The 21,738-nt window shown below is 44.8% G+C and overlaps 1 protein-coding gene across 1 annotated transcript in view; it reads left to right on the top strand.

Annotated features, from left to right (window-relative positions):
- NKD1 (NKD inhibitor of WNT signaling pathway 1) overlaps positions 1-21,738 on the top strand; it is a 139,543-nt gene that overhangs the window by 94,623 nt on the left and 23,182 nt on the right. The window contains exon 5 of the mRNA XM_068261212.1: positions 19,184-19,287. Coding sequence (XP_068117313.1) covers positions 19,184-19,287 — 104 coding nt within the window. The remainder of the gene's footprint in view (positions 1-19,183; positions 19,288-21,738) is intronic.

Raw genomic sequence — 21,738 nt, 5'->3', positions numbered from 1 at the left:
TGCATTTAGAATAAAATAATTCTTAGCATAATTTACCACCCAAAGAAAGCCTAATTGGTGGCGAAAAAAACAAGGTTCAGATCATTTCTCTGTGATAAGTAGTGATAAAGTTATTGGGGAATGAAAGGGAGAAGCGCTGACAGGTGAAAATTCCTCTCGTCCATAAGGTGAAAAATACCCATGGGCTGAAATGGTTACAGGACAACCGAGGTGACATGTGACATGATGAGATAGACATGTGTATGTACAGTGCCAAGCACACAAATGACTATGCTGTGTTCCTTTTTTTTTCTTTCTCTGCCTGAAAGAGTTAAACATCAGGTATGCAAGTGACAGTTTATGTCCGGGTTGGGACTGGGTCAGACTATAGCATAACCCTCACTGATAAGTAATCACAGCCACAAAACACTTTTCTGTCGGTAAATGGCTTCTGAGAGCAGGAAAGAGATAAGGGTTAATAGTTCATAGATTTAAGCTCTGGCATACTGCATAGATAGATGCAATTGTTTATCCCATCACTTTATTTTCACCTCGGATGTCCTTAAAGAAAACCTGAACTGAAAATTAAAAGACAAAATAAGCATATACAAGTCATACTTACCTTCCATGTAGTCTACTTCTCAGTGTCTTTCTCCTGTCCCGCGTCCTGTTTTTTCACTGTGATCAAGGGAATTTTCCGTCCTCCATTTTGAAAATGGCTATTACCCATAACCGCTTTCTGGTCAGCACACAGTTAAACTGTAACATCGCCCACTTGAGCCATAGGGAAACATGGACATTACCTGGTACATCAGTTTTCCTCTCAGCTATAACTGACAGCAACTGATATTTTACTGACAGCAACTGATATATTTCAGATCTGACAAAATATTGTCAGAACTGGAAGGGATTATTGTCAAAAGAAAATGGTGAGCTTCTGAGAGGAACTGATGGCAAGGTAACTATGTAATGTTCATTTGAAGTTACCTCATGTGTTTATTTTAAATATTTTTAGTCAGTACAGGTTCTCTTTAAGGTAGAGTACACAATGCAAAATTTTGTGTAAAATGCAAACTGATGCACACCCAAAGGTAATCAATGGGTGGTTCCAATTACTTGCCATTTTACATTCATGTTGAATGCGCGGATCGGAATAATTACAGTCTGTAAATGCATCATGCATGGGGGGGATGGTAGCAGTTTCAGGTAACACAACAGTTAACAAGCCCTAACTGCGCTATTACATACACAAAGGAAACAAGTAATGACACCAAGAACATTGTGCTGCCGAACAGAGCCTGTATATAAATAACAATGTATGATCTCTTTAGTTTGTCTCACGGATCCATATTTTCCTGTGAATAGAGGGTTGTTTCTGTTCTAGCACTGTACAATTATATTTGCTGACTACACTTGATACGTTTGTCATTCCTGCACGTATCAGTTTTAGAAAATAAACACTGCAGCTTTCCAAGCGCCCTATAGTGTCAATGGGACTTTGATGGTACAAGCCTGAATATGTACATCGGCAATAAGGATGGACAGGCTATCAGAAGCCAGAGCTCACAGTGTGATTGCATGAATAACAGAGAACTGCCCATAGATGTTAGGTGGGCCAGTGGGGAAGTGAGGTCGCTACATGACTGTCAGCTCTTTTTTCTTTAGTTTAGTCACAGCTTGCCATGTACAGTCACCTCAGCCTCCTTCTCTTTCTTTTCTCTATCCAGCCAAGTTCTTAGCACAAGTGGGAAGTAGAGACTACGTGAGATGCGTAAAAGGAAAAAACCCTATTCCTGAGGATAGTCATCACATGCCCCATATGCTGTGTGGAGTTATTAAAGGGGAACTCCATTATGCTTAAAGTAGACCTGAACTCTGGGTCAGGACAAAAGGAAAACACAGAGACATGCACCCTGTATGTATTTAGAGAGTTTAGCCTGTGTAATTCCCCCTCATAAGTTGTAATTTCTCTCCTGTTTCACCTGACTGCTTAGGCAGATAAGCTCATTTGAAGGTAGGATGATATGTCTGCTTCCATGAAAGCAGGAAGTGGAAACAGTGCAGATTTATTGCAGGATTTGTATCAGCTGTAACAAAGAAATGTTTTCGTTTAAAGGTTATTATGTTGTTGTGCATCTTTTAGAGCACAGAGGAAGTTCTGCGTTCAGGTCCACTTTAAAGAGACTCGAGAGGTGAGTCTTCCTGCTGTTTTTTTTACTTACCCGGGGATTCCTCTAGCCCCATAAGCATGGATGTGTCTTTCACCGTCGTCCTCAGCGCCTCCGTTCAGCCGCAATCTTCCCCGGTAAGTGGCTTAGTGAAGTCAGCGGTGGACCTTCTGCACAAGCGTAGAAGGCCCCGGCTGACGCCACTCCGACTGAGCCGCGTATTGAGAGTTGACTGCGGCTGAGCAGAGGACAGCGAGGGACACATCCATGCTTATGAGGCTAGAGGAAGCCCCGGGTAAGTAAAAAACCAGCAGGAAGACTCATCTCTGAGTCTCTTTAAGTAACAATGGGGCTGTTTTGAAAAGCTTTTCTGTTGAATTATCTCACCTTACTTACTAACTAATAATCTATCTCTCCTTGAATGGCTGAGGACCCGTACACACGGGCTGGCTGATGTTGCCCGTTGGGGATGCGGGAACCGATCCCTTGGGCGAACTTTGCTGGGCCGCACTATACAGACGGTTGTCAGCTGTACAGCTGACACTGCACTTTGTTTTGCTGGGAGACGGAGGGCTGACAGAGTGCGCACACGTGATGTCACACGACGGGCGGGACGAGCAGCGCAGACAAAGCAATCGGCCGTCGCTTGGCTGAGTTGGTCAGCCAGGCTGATCGCTAGCCAAGCTGCAGTCGTTTGTCAGGGGCTGCTGTACACACGTCAGATTAGAACCTCCCTTATGGGGAGGAGCATTTAAAAAAATGTTTCAATCTGTGCTCAGTTCCCTTTAAGGTGAAAAATAAGTAAGCTTTGTGAATCAACCCCTATAATCTCCTACATTGCTTGTAATCTACTTTGAATGATCACTGCCAACAGCCAATTGTGTGTCCTACAGGGAGTCTGGAAAATCTCCATTAACGCTTGTTCTGTGTGAATAATGGTGAGCAACGTCTTCCAGGAAGGTACTGCCTACTTTACTGCCTTTGGAGCTCTCAGCCAAACATGAGCCGTCCCATTCTATTTCTGGAGCCATCACTTAAACACTTGGGCAGACTAAGTCCCGGAGAGGTAGTCTGACAACGGAGTAGACAGACAGTATTGGGGAACATTAAAAGCTTCTGCTACTAATAATGCTAGAAGGACAAAAACAATCTTAAACAGATGTACATTCCCAGTGTTCTTGTTCAGCGCCCAATCCGATGAGACGTTATGACGTTCACCATTAAAGGACCACTATCATGAAAAGCTTCCTGTGGAGAAAAACGCTGTATTAAATTAAAGTACAGTATATGGACAGTTTCCCAGTCTTTCCCTCTTCCCCTCCATAAGGTAAATGAAGAATTTCTGAGGTGAAAAAAATGAGTTAATTGGCTCAAAAACGCCATTTCATGATCTCACCAGTATTCAGCTGGATTGAAAATGGGGGTGGCCTAAAACTCTGTAATGTTTAATTCTCTCCTACATCAACTCCCCTGTTGTTTATTGGCCACTTTACAGAGCTCTTCTCACTGCATAAATGAGTCTGAGCATTTATTCGCATGGAGCGATCGACGGACCGATCCGATTTCAGGAGGAAATCGGATCGGCGGGTGCGTTTAGCGCGAACGATTGGCAGCAGATTCGAGATTCGATCCCAGTGATCGAATCTGCTGTCGAAATGGCCGCAAATCGGGCCAGTGTATGGCCAGCTTTAAGCTGGCCATACACTGGCCCGATTTGCCAGCTTTAAGCTGGCCATACACTGGCCCGATTTGCGGCCGTTTCGACAGCAGATTCGATCAGATAGGGATCTGTCAGCTGGTCGATCTAATGGCAAATCGACCAGTGTATGGTTACCTTAAGAGTTTTGACCTTTTGACTCCGTTATGGCTAAAATTCCTGCACTTCATTCATTCATCCTGCACTGTTCATATACCCATTTTATCTATTTGCAGTCTTTGGATCCCCATACCAAGTTTTACTAGAAATAGAGTATTCTGAATCTAAAGAGGTGTTTTGGACAATCTTAAAGAGAATCTGTACTCTAAAATTCTTACGATGAAAAGCATACCATTCTATTCATTATGTTCTCCTGGGCCCCTCTTTGCTGTTTCTGCCACTCCCTGCTGAGATCCTGGCTTGTAATTGCCAGTTTTAGGCAGTGTTTACAAACAAAAAACATGGCTGCTTATCAGCATGTGATAGGCTGAGAGAAGCTCAGTCTGTGACTCATACAGAGCCTGCATGGGGGGGCGTGGAGAGGGTGTGCATAACTTCTATCCTATCACAGCAGAGCAGCACATTCCTGCCTGAGCTTACAAAGCCGGCAAAGGAAAGAAGATTAGATTAGATAACTGAGATAATACAGTCACTGTGCAACTAGGAAAGGCTGCAGTAAGACAGACCACATTAGAACAGGTATAGGAACTTGTAGGATAGAAGAAATAAGGCTGACAGTTTTGTTACAGAGTCTCTTAAATGTATCTACCGATAACCTTCCCCTGGACTACATTAGGCAGTAGTACCATGTCTACTAATTCTCTGCAAAGACCACCATCTGCGGCGGCATAGCTAGCATAGTTGCCCCAGTATAGGAAGTTTAGTTGCCCCAGTATGGCTAGTATAGTTGTCCCAGTATAGCTAGTATAGTGCCCAGTATAGCTAGCATAGTGCCCCAATATGGTTAGGTAGTGCCCCAGTATAGGTAGTATAGTGCCCAGGATAGCCAGTAGAGTGCCCAGGATAGCCAGTAGAGTGCCCAGGATAGCCAGTAGAGTGCCCAGGATAGGTAGTAGAGTGCCCAGTGTAGGTAGCATAGTGCCCCAGCACAGGGCCCCAGTATGGGTAGGTAGTGCCCCAGTATAGTCGCCCCCCCCCCCCCCTTGGCATTCTGGGTGATTTACAGCAGCACGCCCCGCGGCTGCTGTGATGAGGGAGGAAGCAGGAGACGAGAGAGCGCGGCTTCCTGTAGCGGCGATGTGTATCGCCGTTACTATGGGAACCGCTCTTTCTCTCCTGCTTCCTCCCTCATCATCACAGCAGCCGCGGGGCGCGCTGCTGTGAGTCACTTGCACACCGGCAGGAGAGAGGAATGTAAGAGAGAAAGCGGCCGCCAGAGGTAACAGCCGCGGGGGGGGGGGGGGGATAGTGGGCGGGCCGGGGGTCGTTGGGCAAGAGGTCAGTCCCGCGGCCCAACTGCAAACATCCAAACGTCCCGACAGTGGGCCACGGACCGGTGGTTGGGGACCCCTGAGTTAGATCACAAAGTTTACCTTTTACCTTGCTAAAGATCTGCATTTACTGAAGGCCGTTACATTGGAACTGTACATTCTCAAACAGTCTATGCTTGAGTTCAGTGTTGGTGGATTTACCAGGATTGCAGAGTATCTGTATCTGCATTCTGAAGACTATGGGGATTGACCTTTGTGAAGGGATTTTCATTGATGTTCAGTGCTCTTGCCCATCAAATGGCTAGCTTTAACTAATTTAGGAGCAGATCTCTTTCCCAAGAGAAGAGGTCACCCACAGCAAGGGCTACTTGGTCAACACAGTCGTCATAGAACCGCTGCGGAGCGAGCGAGCGCCGCCGGTAGATGGCAGGCTGCTCCCCTCACACAGCACTCCATACTTCCCCAAACGTCCTTCACTATAGTTTTGTGCTGTATGTATATATGGGTATATTATTACTTTGTACTATACTGTACCTGATTGTATGTTAAGAATTGTATGCATGTGTTTGTTCCATCTCCGACCCTGTATGAGCCAAAAACAACTCCGGGTACAACCCCCGTTGTACTTGGCGAAATAAATGATTCTGATTCTGATAGAGCCTCGTGCTACAATAATGTTGAGGAGCACTTCCATAATGTACTTCCATCTGCATTGTTTTTTGGTGTAGTGCTCTCCTCATTGGTTATGTTGAACAGTGCAGTGCTGTACTAGGACAGCCATGAAAGCATAAGGCAATGCTTTTTGTGCATTGTCTGTCATTCTGGAAGATCACACATTGTGTGTGGTGTACCACCAATTGTGTCACCGAGGCCCAGCTTATGTCGAATTTGCAAATTATTCAGTGTAAGGTCTTAAACGCTTAAACGTAAATGAATCGACCTCTTTTCTCAATTTCGCTCTTAATTTTTTAGGGCAGCTATGAGTTTTTCCATGTTAATGATGTCATTAATCTGGGAGAATCATAGTTTAACATACAGGCCCTAGAAGTTTGTATTAGTTTTTTTTTTTCTTTATTTTTATTTGAGTATTTATATAACGCCGGCATATTACGCAGAGCTACGCAGTATATTGTCTTGTCGCTAACTGTCCCTCAGAGGGGCTCACAATCTAGTCCCTACCACAGTCATATATCTATGTATGTAATCTATGTATGTATCTTGTAGTGTATGTATCATTGTCTAGGGCCAATTTAGGGGGAAGCCAATTAACTTATCTGTATGTTTTTTGGGAGTTGGGAGGAAACTTGATTGCCTGGAGGAAACCCTCACAGACATGAGAGAACATACAAACTCCTTGCAGATGTTGACCTGGCTGGGATTCAAACCGGGGACCCAGCGCTGCAAGGCAAGAGCTACGCCACCATGCGGCCCATTTAAAGATCTTGTTATACTGTAAGGGTTTTTGTCTCTATAGTTGTCTATAGGTAACTAGGATCAGAAAATGTGCTGCATACCCAGCTGTACATTCATTGTATCTCCAACATTTCTCAGAGATTTTGAAGCCTAGCCTTTCTCTTAGTATGAGTTGCAGATGAGAGAAATATGCACAGAATGCATCATTTAGGTACAACACCCAGATCTGCTTCCCATTTGATTTTTCAAGTAGGAGTAAAATCCTTGGGGGGGATCAAACGTGAAGGATAACTCCACTTTAGTGCAAAACTCTGTACAAGATATATCATCTCTACACTATTTGCAACTGAATGTTGTTCAGTATTATTTTTTAACTTCAGTGTGCGGCATCCATAATATATTTAGGGAAACCATAGCAATAGTATATAGGACTTAGGTGTTAAAGATTTCCTGAATTGTTTCTTTCTCTTATTGGGTCATTACATACATTTGCAAGAACTTTTCAAATCACTAGCGCTTAGAAAAGCACAGCCAGTGGCTCCTAGGCCTGTGTCTGATAGGTTATTTTTCATATTGACGGGTAATTTGTCTCCAGTTGGCATCTGGTGGCATTTTGTGGATAAAGTGAGGATACTGTAATTTCCTCTTAGGACCTGAGCATTGCTGGGCAGAGTTTAGAATTACATATTCTGCGATACCCAACAACATAAGACGTGCGTTCTGACAATACTCTACTGCATATATCTTAGTATAGCTGAATGGGGTCAGCACTGCTTACGTAGAGACACGAAGGTGACATGCAAATGTGTAAAGCTCACAGCTACCTGCATTGCAGTGTGTCCAGGTCCTTATACTCTACAGAGGAGATATAGAAGAAGTGACGAGGGTCCGGTATACTGGGCCAACCTGTAGTCAACATGAAATCCAGCATTTACTAATTTATCATAAGTGCTGCAAAGCACAGTCTTCTAAACCAGGTTCCTTTCAGCCAGCTACACATTGCAACTTCTCCGACTTTATTGGGAACGTTGCATTGGATGGCTAGAAGGACAAACTCATAGTACAAAATGCTACAAAGATGGTTTTTGCCATCCTCAGCTTCTACTGCTATATTATTGACATAATAGATATGCATAGAATGGATGGACGCATTTCTCCACTCTATGGAGGCTTTCAGAATCACAATTGGCTTTTGTTATATCCATAGACCTACTGCTTTACTTTTCACAGTATATTACAGTGCAAATTACTGTTTAGTGTAAATGAATGGTCTTACATACACTGCCCCACCTTTCTTTCAGATGCTACAAGTGCTCTAACATGGCTATAACCTTCTGCCACTCATAAAAGGGCATTTGACCATAATTTGGATTTAAACGTTCAAGAGAAAAATGGAGCAATGGAATAACCTTACTTTGCTGTAGATCAGTGATTGCCCTTTAGATAACACTGATGACCGTAAACCCCAAGCTGGCTTATCTAAGCTGATCTGAGGCATACGTGTAGCACTGCCACCTGGTTCACTGGCTGCCGCCGTTAGTGACACTGTTGATAATCTGTTCTTACCAGTATTTTCCTATTGATTTGTAATGCGCCGGTCTCACATTCCTCCTCTCCTAGTGCCGATCACTAACCCCTCCCTTCCTCCTTTAAGCAAACAGCATAGGCGCCAGTTACTTACCTAGGGCTTCTTCCAGCCCCCTGAAGTCGTCCTTATTCCTTGCCCTCATTCCGTGCTGCTCCATTCCTCCGCTGTCCCCCTCCGAACTCTGCATGCATGGCCCCGTGCTTCCTCTATCACACTCCAGTAGCTGGGAGTGCTCTGCAATTGGGCAGAAAGTAAAAATTGCAGAAAGCTACCGGGGACGGGACCGCGATCAAGGAGGTGCGTGGCCCTTGCATGCACAGTTGCCTGTGACTCAGTCACCAAGCTTATGAAGGGGTCACCAGGGGAACGGAGCAGCATGGAATGACAGCGAGGGACCAGGAAGACTTCAGGGGGCTGGAAGAAGCCCCAGATAATAACTGGTCACTAAAGTTTTTGCTTAACATTCTCTTTAACACTAACCCATACTCCTAGAGCCTAACATTAACCCACCCCTCATTGTGCCTAACACTTACCCTCCTCCTAGAATGCTGTAGTCTAGAATGTAGTCCTTCAACATCTTCAAGAAGACCCTCAAAACTCACCTTTTCACTCTGCCTTACTACCCCTCACAAGTGCTCTAAACCCACAGCTGAACTCTTGTCCCCTACCTTTCGTGTCCCTACCTCTGCCTCTAGATTATAAGCCTTTGGGCAGGGTCCTCCTCCTTTTGTGTCCTACCTGATCATGCACCTCTATTACTGTGCACCCATGCTATGCATTTGAGTGAACCTAACTTGCCTAATCTCCATGCTCCCATCCAGTGACTGACTAAGCATTACCTTGTACTCCTACTGTGCTGTGTGATCTGGTCTTCTTGTATTCCTGTATTGTCATTTTGCTGTATGTCACCCCTAAATATTGTCTGTAACCTAAACTAATGTCTAGCGCTGCGTAATATGTTGGCGCTTTATAAATGCAATAAATAATAAATAAATGAATGCTGGCTACAGAGGTGGGACTCCACTGCTTTGGATCTGAGTGCCCAACATGCATTGGACGTCTCTGATGGGCATCTGCATACCAAAAGTAAAAGAAATATAATCACTTGTCTTTTAGTGTAATTTCAAATTTTCAAACAAAGTTTATAAGTACCGGTACCTACAGAAAAATAAGTGCATCCTATTTGTAAAGGGTGTTTTTATGTGGACATATCAGTATTTTTATCTATGTTCAAACAGTGTATAAAGATAAGGCAATGTAATTAAACAGAGTTTGAAACTTTGCAGTTATTTAAATAAGGAAAGATGTTTGATTCTAATATCTGGTGTTGGGATTGATGCACAAAGTTGCGGTAATATTGCTGAGGGCAGAAAACTGCCTGCACAGTGCGGCCAAGCCCTTGTCACGAGCGTCAGGGGGTCCCAGCACTGAAACGGCAATGGGGGGGGGGGGGGGGAAGCCTTTGAATTATCCAAATGCTTCCCTTTACTTGGATAAGTACCCATTTGGGGCACTTTTCTTTCTTTTTGGGTACACGTTAACCACTTATGTACCAGAAGTGTCTGTTCCCTTAAGGACCAGAGACTTTCTGGTACAAAAACATGGCTCACCAACGTCACGCCGCACAAAGACAACTCTCTTGCCTTTTGTGCCGCTGTCCTGTAGCTGCAGCCCACTTGCTCAGCTGTCGCTATAACAGCAGAGCTCCGTGAGCCAGTCAGGAGACTATTTCATTGGCTCCTGACCCTGTGATCGCTGGAAACCAATCACCGCCAATCACAGGGTTGGGAGCCAATGAAATTGGCTCCTGACCAGCTCTAGTAGCTCTGCTGCCATACAGACAGCATGTTGGCGAGTGGGTTGCAACGGCGGTAGAGCAACACAATCGGCAGAAATGTGCAGCGCGGTAATTGAAATCTGCACCCTGGCAGTGATAACTAAGCCTAAACGCCGTAGATTTCAATTACTGTGGTCCAGAAGCGGTTAATGTAAAATGTAATTTCTTATTTCACGTGCAGAGACGGGCAGGATTCTGATGTGAATGCACGCATAATGCTAACGATGCAGGCTATCCAATTTTTTTTTACGCAGCACATCCTGAATGAAAATTTGTATTTCATGGAAACGAACTCCTAGACTATCATTGGCATACATTCTAATGGGATTTTTTTTTCTGAAAAAACACATAAATGGAAACTCAGCCTAAGAACCTGCTCATATTTTACTTGAATAACGTCCCCCAAAAAAGTTGCCATCTAAATAATAATAAAATATACAGCCTTGGTAGATTGCTCTATACCACCTAAATGTTCACATCCCCAGTGATCAAGAGCAAATCCTGCTGCAATTTGTACATAGAATCCAGGCTAAAGCTGATAAGATCCCTCATCTTTTTATAGTTGTTGAAGGAGAGAGTGCTTTGATGTTTTTCAGTGAGGAATAGAAGGGGGGGGGGGTTTAAGATTTTCCATAAGGGTGTTTGGCTAACACAACAAACACTGTTTAAAAATGTAACTTTGCCTAATTAATTAGAAGTTCTGTTTAATACCCGTCTGATCTCTGTCCAACAAGGTATTTTGAGCCTTGAGAAAAGGAACTTCAAAGTCTTGGTTAAGATGGTCTGAACAGGGGTGTTAACCTTTTCGGTGCTGGACGTATGCTAGTATCTCTACCAAGCAAACTGTTAGATTATATCTTTCTTGGGAACAAGTTTATTGCACCTCACAAACAGGAAAAATGGCATGTAGGACTTAAAGAGGAAATGAAGTGAAAATAACAATATTACAATATTAATTTAAAGACTATTTAGGCAGTGTTTTCCAATTGTAAAATCTTTCCTCTCCCTGATTTACATTCTGAATTTTATCACTGGTGGCGACATCTTTAGTTCTGCTAAGTGATCTGTACAGAAAGTTCGTTACTGATAGTTCTATGCTCAGAAAGAGATATTATTTGCGTGGCAGTTGAAAAAAGCCATTATTTCCCAAAATGCAACAAGGATCACAGACAGCAAACTGTCAGGGCCAAGGTCATGACATCACAATGTGGGAGGGGTTTCACCACAATATCAGCCACCCTGATGATCTACTTGAGAAAAATGAGACTGTGGAGTCGGTACAAAAATCATCCAACTCCTCAATTTATGAAACCATCGACTCTGACTCCAGGTACCCAAAATTGCTCCGACGCCTCAACCCCGACTCCTACTCCACAGCCCTTGCATGGCTATGAACTGGGTACAAAAATCATCCGACTCTTTAGTTTATGAAACCACCAACTCCAACTACAGTTACCCAAATATTGCTCTGACTCCTCGATTCTGACTCCACAGCCCTGGAGAAAAGGGGTAAGATTTCTCAAGGGAAAGAGAGTATCGGCCACTGATTGGGATGAGGTTCAATCCTGGGTTGCGCTTTACATATGACTGCGGTGAAAGATAACAAACTAGTTACTGTAAAAATGCAACAACAAATGGAAAGCAGGAGGGCTGGTTTATCGTTGCAATAAAATACAATCTATATATTTTTTTTAATTTTCCAATATAATGTATTGTTTTACTACCGTTAACTTTTTTTTATTCATAGTGGAAAATGAGTTAAACTTTTGGGCTGCAAATTTCTCCAATTAACTTTTTGTGCGTTTATAATGAGATTGAAAATAATAATAAATTAAGGACTGTATGCATTCCCCCCCCCCCCCCCCTCTCTTTGGCACATCTATTTTATTTGTCATTAACTAAAAATAAAAATATTTAAGTAGAAACACATGAAAAGCTAAAAATACATATTCCGTTCTTTGAATCTCCATCTGTTGTAATGTATAAAAATAATGTTTAAAGCGAGCTGAATATTTCTTCTACTTGCCATATTCTACACATGTTAATGTCTTTGCACAGTGGTTTCTCTCTTTGCTGTTCATAACTGTAAAATAAGCTGTCAGTGTTCAAGTAGGTCTTCCATCTTGCTGTTTTGTAAATTCTAATGCCTGATGACACTAAAGGGTTATTTCTGCCTCTGTGAGTTCCGCACCAGAGGGTTGTTTACTCTGGAGTCAGTACCCTAATGGCCCGTACTCACGGGCTGCAGAAGTGGCCTGTCGCCAGCACACGTGAGCGTGCTAGCGACAGGCCGGCGACAGCTTCTCTCCAGGTCCCTCCGCGTACACACGCGGAAGAGGGACCAGCGGCGAGACGGAAGCTGTCGCCGACGTTCCTCCTCCCCCTGCCGGAAGCTTCATTCACCTCTATGGAGGTTGCTGTCGCTAGTCCGCGTACTCACGCGGACTAGCGACAGTTGCGGCGGAGGTGCGGCGGCGACTGTTGCCATGCGATTGAAACTTTCAATCGCATGGCGACAAGAGCGGCGGGCGACAGTTCGGGGTGCGCGCGCGTGCGACGGCCCATACTCACGGGCGACCTGTCGCCGCAACACGCGCGCGCCGCGTGTTGAGGCGACAAAAGTCCCTCGTGAGTATGGGCCATTAGTGTTTCTCTAAGAAGTAAGATGGCAAGACACTTGGACAGTAACAAGTTGAATTTTCTGTAATGGGAGAATAGAGATAGCTTTTATTGGCATTCCTAGGTTCTTGTAAGTGGGATTACATTTTCATAAGATCTTTTCCACCTCACCACCATGTTGGGACATATTTCCAATGAAGCAGGCACACCATCAGTTTCTGGGTGCTTGGTGAGGCGACTATGGCAAAGTCACTATTGTATAGCAATCATGAACACTGTTCACCAGCACACCAGTAGTAACATTGAATACTCCGCACTTTTATTGTGCAATTATTCCACAAGAAATTCCGACAATTGTTTCGGGGGCCTCACAGGCTCCCCCTTTCTCAAGGCATGTGGTACCGAAGTATTTAATGTTGCTATTGGTGTGCTGGTGAACTGTGTTCATGTTGGATCATAAAAAATAAAATAGTTCCAGCAGTTGAGGACTATATGGTGCACATTAAACTCTCTATTATCTCCTGCAACATTTGTCTTTTTTAAAGTTTACCCAAGACGGATTGTGACCTAAAAAACAGATACTTGCCTTCCAAGGTAGAAGCCTCTGGATTCACCAGAAGCTTCCCCTTGTCCTCCTCGCCCCTACCGTTGCCGAGTGCGGACTCAGGAACACATCCCCAATTTTTGGTACCTGAAGTCTGGAGGCGGTGGGTTCATACACTGAGAAGTCAGAAACAGATGATTTTTGTACCAACGTCACAGCCCTGGTAGGTAAGGAGTCGAAGTTGAGGAGTCAAAGCAATTTTGGGTACCTGGAGTCGGTGGTTTCGTAAACTGAGGAGTCGGATGATTTTTGTACCGACTCCACAGCCCTGCATCCCACAAGACCTTGTCAGATATGTTCTCATGGCAGTGGTCCCCACTGTGTACAGGCACAGCCGTACTGTGACTGTGCGAGTAGAGTCCCGCCTGTACAGTAGGCCAAAGCCGATTTTCTATGGTGATCTGGAGGAGGACACGGGAAGTCTCTGGAGGACCCACAAAATATCCTACGTAATGGGGAAGATATGTGTCTAAGGATAACCTAAAGCAGATTGTGATCTAAAAACAGATACTTACCTAGGAAGAGGGCTTCCCTAAGCCCTCTTCCTAGGTAAGTATCTGTTTTTAGATCACAATCTGCCTTAGGTTATCCTTAAGGTGGCCATACACTGGCCCGATTCGCGGCCGTTTCGACAGCAGATTCGATCCTGGGATCGAATCTGCTGCCAATCGTTTGCGGTAAACGCACCCGCCGATCTGATTTCCTCCCCAAATCGGATCGGTCCGTCAATCGCGCCGTGCGTGAAATTACCCTCGATCGCCCGCGGGTAGGGAGCGCGCCGCTAGCGGCGGCCGATCCGATCAGGTATACATTACCTGACGCTGGCTCCCGGGCATCTTCTCCGCGCTGCACGGCTCTGTTCCGGCTCCATCCCGGCGCTTCCTGTGTCACTGCAGTGACCAGGAAGTTCAAATAGAGGGCGCTCTATTTGAACTTCCTGGTCACGGAGTGACGCAGGAAGCGCCGGGATGGAGCCGAAACAGAGCCGTGCAGCGCGGAGAAGATGCCCGGGAGCAGGGGCGCCTCTAGCCATTTCGTCACTCCAGGCGAGAAAATCTGTGGCGCCCTTCCATGAAAATAATTGTAATGCGGCAGCGTTTAACCAGGAAATAATCATAATGCGGCAGCGTTTTTCACCAGAAAATACACGTAATGTAAGGCTGCAGAAGTGAGCTTACGGGCTGCAGGCCAGTGAACTGACGCAAGCCTGTTCACCACCTGGGGACACAACATCTGGCGGGGGGGGGGGGGGGGGGGTGTGACCACGGTCCCCCCTGCACAGCACTCATGACCGCCTGGTCGGCCTAGCACCCTCTACAATGGGTTAGAAGGAGGCACAAAAGGGGACAGAAGGAGTCAGAGGGGGACTAAAGGAGGCACACAGGGACAGAAGGAGGCACAGGGGGACAGAGGAAGGCGCAGGGGACAGAGGTAGCACATGGGGACTGAGGAGGCACATGGAGACAGAAGGAAGCACAAAGGGATACAGAAGGAGGCACAGGAGGACAGAAGGAGGCAGAGTGGGACTGAAGGAGGAACAGGAGGGCAGAGGTAGCACAAGGGGACAAATAAAGGCAAAGGAGACATAAGAAGGCACAGAGGGACAGAAGGAGGCACAAAGGGCACAGAAGGAGGCAGAGATGGCACAAAAGATGAAAGAAGGATGTACAAGGCACAGAAGTGTCAGCTGCCTGCAACTTACGCTAAGTAGATGCAGCAGAAGCAACTAATAGAACACCCATATGGGTGTGGCTTAATTTTGAGTGGGGCTTAATTTGGGGGCGGAGCTTAATCCAGCAACATGGCGCCCCCCCTGGACCAATGGCACTCCAGGCAATGGCCTGTACTGCCTATGCCTAGAGGCGCCCCTGCCCGGGAGCCAGCATCAGGTAATGTATACAGGGGAGGGGACAGGCGGCAGGAGTAGCTCAACAGATTGTGATCGGTTTCAGGCTGAAATCGATTCACAATCTGTTTGCAGTAAAGGCAGCCATACGATCCCTCTCTGATCAGATTCGATCAGATAGGGATCTGTCAGCTGGTCGATCTAATGGCAAATCGACCAGTGTATGGCTACCTTAAGACACATATCTTCCCCATTGCGTAGGATATTTTGTGGGCTTTTTTTCAGGACTGTGATAAAGGCACTATACATCATTCTTTAAAACCTTAGTTCACCCTCCTAGAGTTCGTATTATCAGTCAAGTTGAATATGGAAGTATTCAGTTACCCATACCATTTTCATATTTGATGCAGCGCTCCCTTGAAAAAAAAAAATCAATCACGTGACTCAGAAATGGCGGCACTAAGTATGGAGAATGTAAGCTGCTTCCCCATCGCAGAGGGTTACTTAACCTTATGTAAAAATGTTTACTTCTGCCATTTTATTTTTCCATTAACATGAACCAGGTCACAGTACCGTATATTTTGGTTGTGCAATATTACTATATCTTTATAGGTGGAGGCTGCTCAGAGATTTTTTAAAAGCCACTGAGGCAGGGAACACACTTGTCTTTCGGTTTTCTGCGTGCGTTTTTCTGCACACCAAGTGTGTTTCTATACAGGAATACGCATGCGTTTCTTTCACAGCAACTAATATAATTGATACAGAAAACTGACAAAATGTGCAGAATTATCATTCAGCCCATTGATTAACACGAGTTCTCAGTTTTTCTGCGCAGAAAACGCATATGAAAACTGTCAAGTGTGTTTCCTGCCTAAAGCCGTACTGAAATGTACGAATGAGAAAACTACATTTTCAGCTTGAGAAAATTATGTTGTGAAGTGTTTAGAAAGGCATTTTTGTTTTTGTCACTGTTGCCCAATACACTACAGTACATAATTGGGCACAGCCTAAACTCAGTCTTGCAAATCTGGAACAGATTGGACAATGATGATAGGAAAATCTTGCTCACTTGTTGGAGGACAGACTAGACAAATACTCTACTTTGATTGGGAGGACTGAATTAACTATAGATCAACTGCAGTCTTCAGTTTATGGTGAGGTTGCACACTTTGGACGTGTACTGGTTCTGTAACGTTTTCTTTCTGAATTATATGTTAATAACATTTCTTGGCAAACAAACTTGGGCCACGCTGTAAATTTGTTACTTTGTTTAAGTCTCTAGTGACCAATCAGAGTATGTACCTCGGGCTGCTTCTGCATATAAAGGGGTGCTGATTCTTCAGTCCATAGCAGTTCTAAAGAGGACCACATTGTGATATTGACTGCTGTAGTTCTCCTGATTGCTGTGGTGCCTCCATGTATAATAGGAAGACACTGTCAAGGCCTCTTTCCCAGCAGCAACTGTAACAAAAATAGCGGTGACAATTTTTTTTATTTTTTTTATAAAAATGTTATCACACTTTTTGAGGTGAAAGGGATTTCAGCAAAATTGAGAGTCCATTCCTTCTGAGGACTATCTCAGATACAGGAGGATATCATTTAGCTCCAGCACTCATGCAATTGTTGGCTTGGTCACATTTTGTAAAAAGTTCACATTTCCATTTGTTGGCTTTCTCTTTTCCTCTTTTAATCAAAATTCCACTTCCTGTAAAAAATGTTGTCTTTTGCCACAGCTCCATAAAAAGAAAAAGGTAGAACTCATTGGAGAGCGACACTTTAATCCAGGCCTGGGCAAACTATTATAGCTGCTGGCCGCATTCCTTCAGTCGCCTGCATGTCTGTGCTCTCCTCCCCTCTCTCCCTGCAGAGTGGACAATGGGGAGTTATGATAGGTTTAAAGTGAATCTGTAGCATAAATAAAAAACAGATACTCACCTAAGGAGAGGGAAGGTTCTTAGTTCTACAGAGCCTTCCCATTCTCCTGTCGGTCTCCTCTTTCCCCACAGGCTCCTCCATTTGAATCTCCCAGCGCAGGAGATTTCGGCAGTCTTCGGAAGCGCTCAGGCTTCCAAAGACCGGTGGCTCTGTACTGTACTCACGCGAGAGAGAGAGGGCACTGGCACGTGTGTGCAGTACGGAGCGGCCCGTCTTCGGAAGCCCGAGTGCTTCCAAAGACTGCAAAAGTCTCCCTGGCCTGGAAGAGCACTGCTAACGGGGGGAACTGCGGGGGAACTCGGACACCGGGAGTAGAACAAACTCCCTTTAACTCGCCCAATTGCAACTTCCAGCGGCAATCTCCTTGGCTAACAAACAAACACAGAACACTTGTATCGCGCTTTTCTCCTGGCGGACTCAAAGCGCCAGAGCTGCAGCCACTAGGACGCGCTCTATAGGCAGTAGCAGTGTTAAGGAGACTGGCCCAAGGTCTCCTACTGAATAGGTGCTGGCTTACTGAACAGGCAGAGCCAAGATTCGAACCCAGGTCTTCTGTGTCAGAGGCAGAGCCGTTAACCATTACTCCATTCAGCCACGCTACGGTTGTGTCACATGATGACGTTGTGGCCATGGAGATTGCCACTAGAAAGAGCGGTTAGGTGAGTTAAACTTCTCTTTGCACGCTGTATGTGTAAAGAGCCATGTAGTATGAGGGCCAACAGATTTTGAGTACTATGAACAGACTGTATAGGTAATGCTCTCATACTACATGGAAGTGGTATAATTGGCCAATCATCTACAGATAAAAATTAAATGTGTGTACGGCCCTTTAGCTGTCTAGTGAAGGACATCTAATGAATAGTCTGTCATTTACAAGGGAGGTGTGGTCTTAGCTGCAATCTAAGTTGGCCTTGTCCACTTACATTTTTTTTGTCTTTTGCTAACTTTGGTCCATATCCCCTTAACTTTTCTCTTGAGTTGACTCTAAGGAGATATTTTCAAACTTCACCAATAAAATACCTTTAAAACTCCCACCGTGTAAAAAAAAATGATCAAAATAAGTTCAAAATCACTTTTTAGTACCTTTTTCTGTTGCTAAATGCTGAAAAGTTGCACTTTAGATATGATGCAAAAGGATCTCATATGGCCCTGGTCTTTCATTTACTTTTTTTTAGTTGTTGCATTTCTATGAATTGCTGTTATAGAATAAAAATTCACACGGGCTTAAAGAGACAACAAAGAAATAAAACATTAGGAGCAGAGACATAAGTCTAATATTGTTTCCAGTACAGGAAGAGTTAAGAAACTCCAGTTGTTATCTATGCAAAAAAAGCCATTGACCTCCATGACTATCAAAGTCGCAGAGAGCTCTGTCTTCTGAAGCTTCTTATCTCAACTGCCAGGCACTGTATTTTCTTTTTCTCTCCAGAGGGCAGGTCAATAGTTCACAAGACTGCTCTGTAAAAACATTTAGAATGCGGAATGGTGTGTAAACTGCAAATATTAGAGAATGATGCAATGTTATTAAAAAAAAAACCTATATAACTGAAAATATATATAACTATATAACTGAAAATAAAAATATGAGAATATTTTCTTTGCTACTAATGTTCTAGTAATTATCCATACTACACAACCAATTTATTATATCATAATTTTTTTTCGCTTCAGTGTCTCTTTAAAAACTTTAAAAAAAGGAAAAAAGTTACCTACCTACTGTATCTGTGCAGAGGAGAAGGTGATAACCTATGATACTTTGAAATTTATTTTTGGTAGTTTGTGTGAGAGGTTTGCTCAGTAATGTTTTATGTCCAGCAACCAGCACCTTTTTGATAAAGTAAAAATTACAGTGTAAAAAAAATGACATTGTGCTTAAATAAACTTTGGCTTCAACAGTCTAGTATAACCATTGTTTCCAGTAACTCAAGCTGGGAGCCATAAGTAACAAACACAAGTTACATAGAAAATATTGTTTGGGTTTTTTTTGGGGGAATGCTGAAACTTTTATCAGTGAATTTAATTTCTCTTTCTCTCTTGTGTGTTCTAGTTGCTCTCCCTGCTGAGAAGACTGAAGGTCTTTTCACCTGCGAGGAGAAGAAATCAGGCGAGAAGGATGGAGATGGACATGTAAAGAAGCAACTGAAGTTTGAGGTATGTTTCTCTCACATTTTTTTTTATTCTGTTGGCCTTTAACCACTTAACGACCAGCCAACGCCGATAGGCAGTGGTGTTTCCACGGCGGGCGGCTCCGTGAACAGCCGGCGAGCCTCTGATCGTGGCTCGCAGGTTAAATGTTAACACCCGGGGAAGAAATCCCCGGTGTTCACAGTGTACGGCGCTGCTGTCACAGCAGCGCCATAAAGGAGATCGGCGATCCCCAGCCTCTGATTGGCCGGGGATCGCCGGCATTTGATAGGCTGAAGCCTATCTAAGGCGCTACAGGACGTGTCGCTGTCCTATACCGCCTATTCTGAGGAGGAGAGTAGGGGAGCTTTGAGGAGACCCCCCCCCCCCCCCCCCCCGCTACACACAGATAGCCGGCGGCGATCAGACCCCCCCAGCAGGACATCCCCCTAGTGGGAAAAAAAGGGGGGGGGGAGTCTGATCGCCCTGCCTGCAACGTGATCTGTGCTGGGGGCTGAAGAGCCCACGCAGCACAGATCACAGAAAAATCATGCGGTCCCTAAGTGGTTAAGGAACCCGTCTTGTAATTGTTCTCCTTTGATTACACTGTGGGTGGTTGATTTAGACAATGATTCTATGTCTGTATGAACATTCTCTAGCTAGTGGATCTGAGCCTGCTTAAATGGCTGGGTTCACTGGGTTGAATTTTCCTGACCAGTCACTGCACAGTGGTAAACCCCCGAGGTTGTCTTCCTTCTCTTCTCCCCACAGTAATGATCAGCCAGCCAGGACAGCTTAACACACGTTTGCGGACGACTATCATGAAAAATTTTAGAATACATATTTATAAGAAGCTGGACAGCTTCATGAAAGGATGCCCGAGGCGAAATGTCTGGGTTAAATGGTGGCTATGGACAGGAGTGGGCAGGAGTTCTCCTGCTTATTGCAACGCCCCTTCCTTGTCGCCCTCCTCATTTTGTCTGTACAAGGCCCCATAAGTGCATGCAAGTCACGCCCGTAGCCACCATTTAATCCAGACATTTCGCCTCAGGTAGTCTTTAAAGTATTTATTAATTACACTTGTACAATCATTTATGAATTCAGAGCTTCCACATACAGTACTTACCTACAGGGTCATTATGGGATCTTCTCCACACTGTGTGGAAAGACATTGAGGGGAAAGGTATCTAGGTCAGTGACATTTCCTCTTGGAGTCCACGTTCACTCTAATTATTTTTGGACTTGTCCAGACACCAGTCCCTCAATCCAGTCAACTTTTGCAGTGTAAATGGTTGTGGTACAATTTATTATTATTTTTTTTTAGTCCTCAAAACTGTTTCGAAGTTAACATCTTAAAGTGGAATTTAAATATAAATACTACTTTGCATTTCATATGTTGATATATTATAAAAACAACAGTCTTACACCCAGCTTAGGGCGTAACTAGAGGGAGCAGCCCCTGCCATTGCGGGAAGCCCAGAGGTGTGTGGGGGCACCAACTAATAACCTTCCCTTTCTCTGATACTGGGTGGTTTTGTGGCTACACTTGTTATGGGTGTGAAGATCCTGATGGCCACACTTGTTTTATGACCCTTGTAAGATGGGTCCCTAGGCTGTGAGGATCACCAAGAGGAGGCAAGGGATAGGTTGTGAACATTAACCTCCTGAGCGCTAGAGGTTTTGGCAGCCTTAGGAGTCCCCCAGGAGAAATCTATGAGATGTTATTCCTGCCGAATATGTTAGCTAGCACTAGGCTAGCTAGTATAGGTGGCCGGCACCCCCCGATCTCCCCCGATTCCCCCGATGCAGCCCGCTTATACATTACCCGCTGGTTCCAGCGATCGGCGCAGCCTTCCCTCACAGCTCCTGTCTCTCTATGGGGAGGATCGGGACTGCGCATGACGTCGATGACATCATGTACAATCCTCCCCATAGAGAAGACCGGAGCTGTGCGGGGAGGCTGCGACGATCGCTGGAACCAGGCTTCGTTATGTATAATTAGGGGGATCGGTGGGTGCCGGCCACCTATACTAGCTAGCCTAGTGCTAGCTAACATATTCGGCAGGAATTACATCTAATAGATTTCTCCTGGGGGACTCTGAGGCTACAGAACCTCCTCAGCAGCGCAACGCTCAGGAGGTTAAGGGGGGCCAGTTAAAGTTTTACTGGGGGGCCCCATGATTTGTAGTTACACTCCTGCGTCCAGCATCACTGTTGTTCTGTGAAACTCTACAAAGGAAAGCAAGCTGTCGGCATGGAGACTGCTGTTTTGTAGGACTGTTATAGTGCCTCAGTCAGGCTCCTGCATGCTTGTTAAATTGTGCAGAGTGTGAAGTAACAACCACACCGCCCCTCCCCCACACCTTCAGAGAGGAACTGCAGGACGTCCGCTTTCCTGGTATGCTTGAAGCAGTTCAGATTAGTGTTTAAAAAGTTAAATATATATGCCATCTAAACAAGGGTTGATGTACAGCGTCA

This window comes from Hyperolius riggenbachi, chromosome 11 (assembly GCF_040937935.1).
Source record: "Hyperolius riggenbachi isolate aHypRig1 chromosome 11, aHypRig1.pri, whole genome shotgun sequence".
Classification (NCBI taxonomy): Eukaryota; Metazoa; Chordata; class Amphibia; order Anura; family Hyperoliidae; genus Hyperolius; species Hyperolius riggenbachi.
This window is presented reverse-complemented; position numbering and strand designations above follow the sequence as displayed.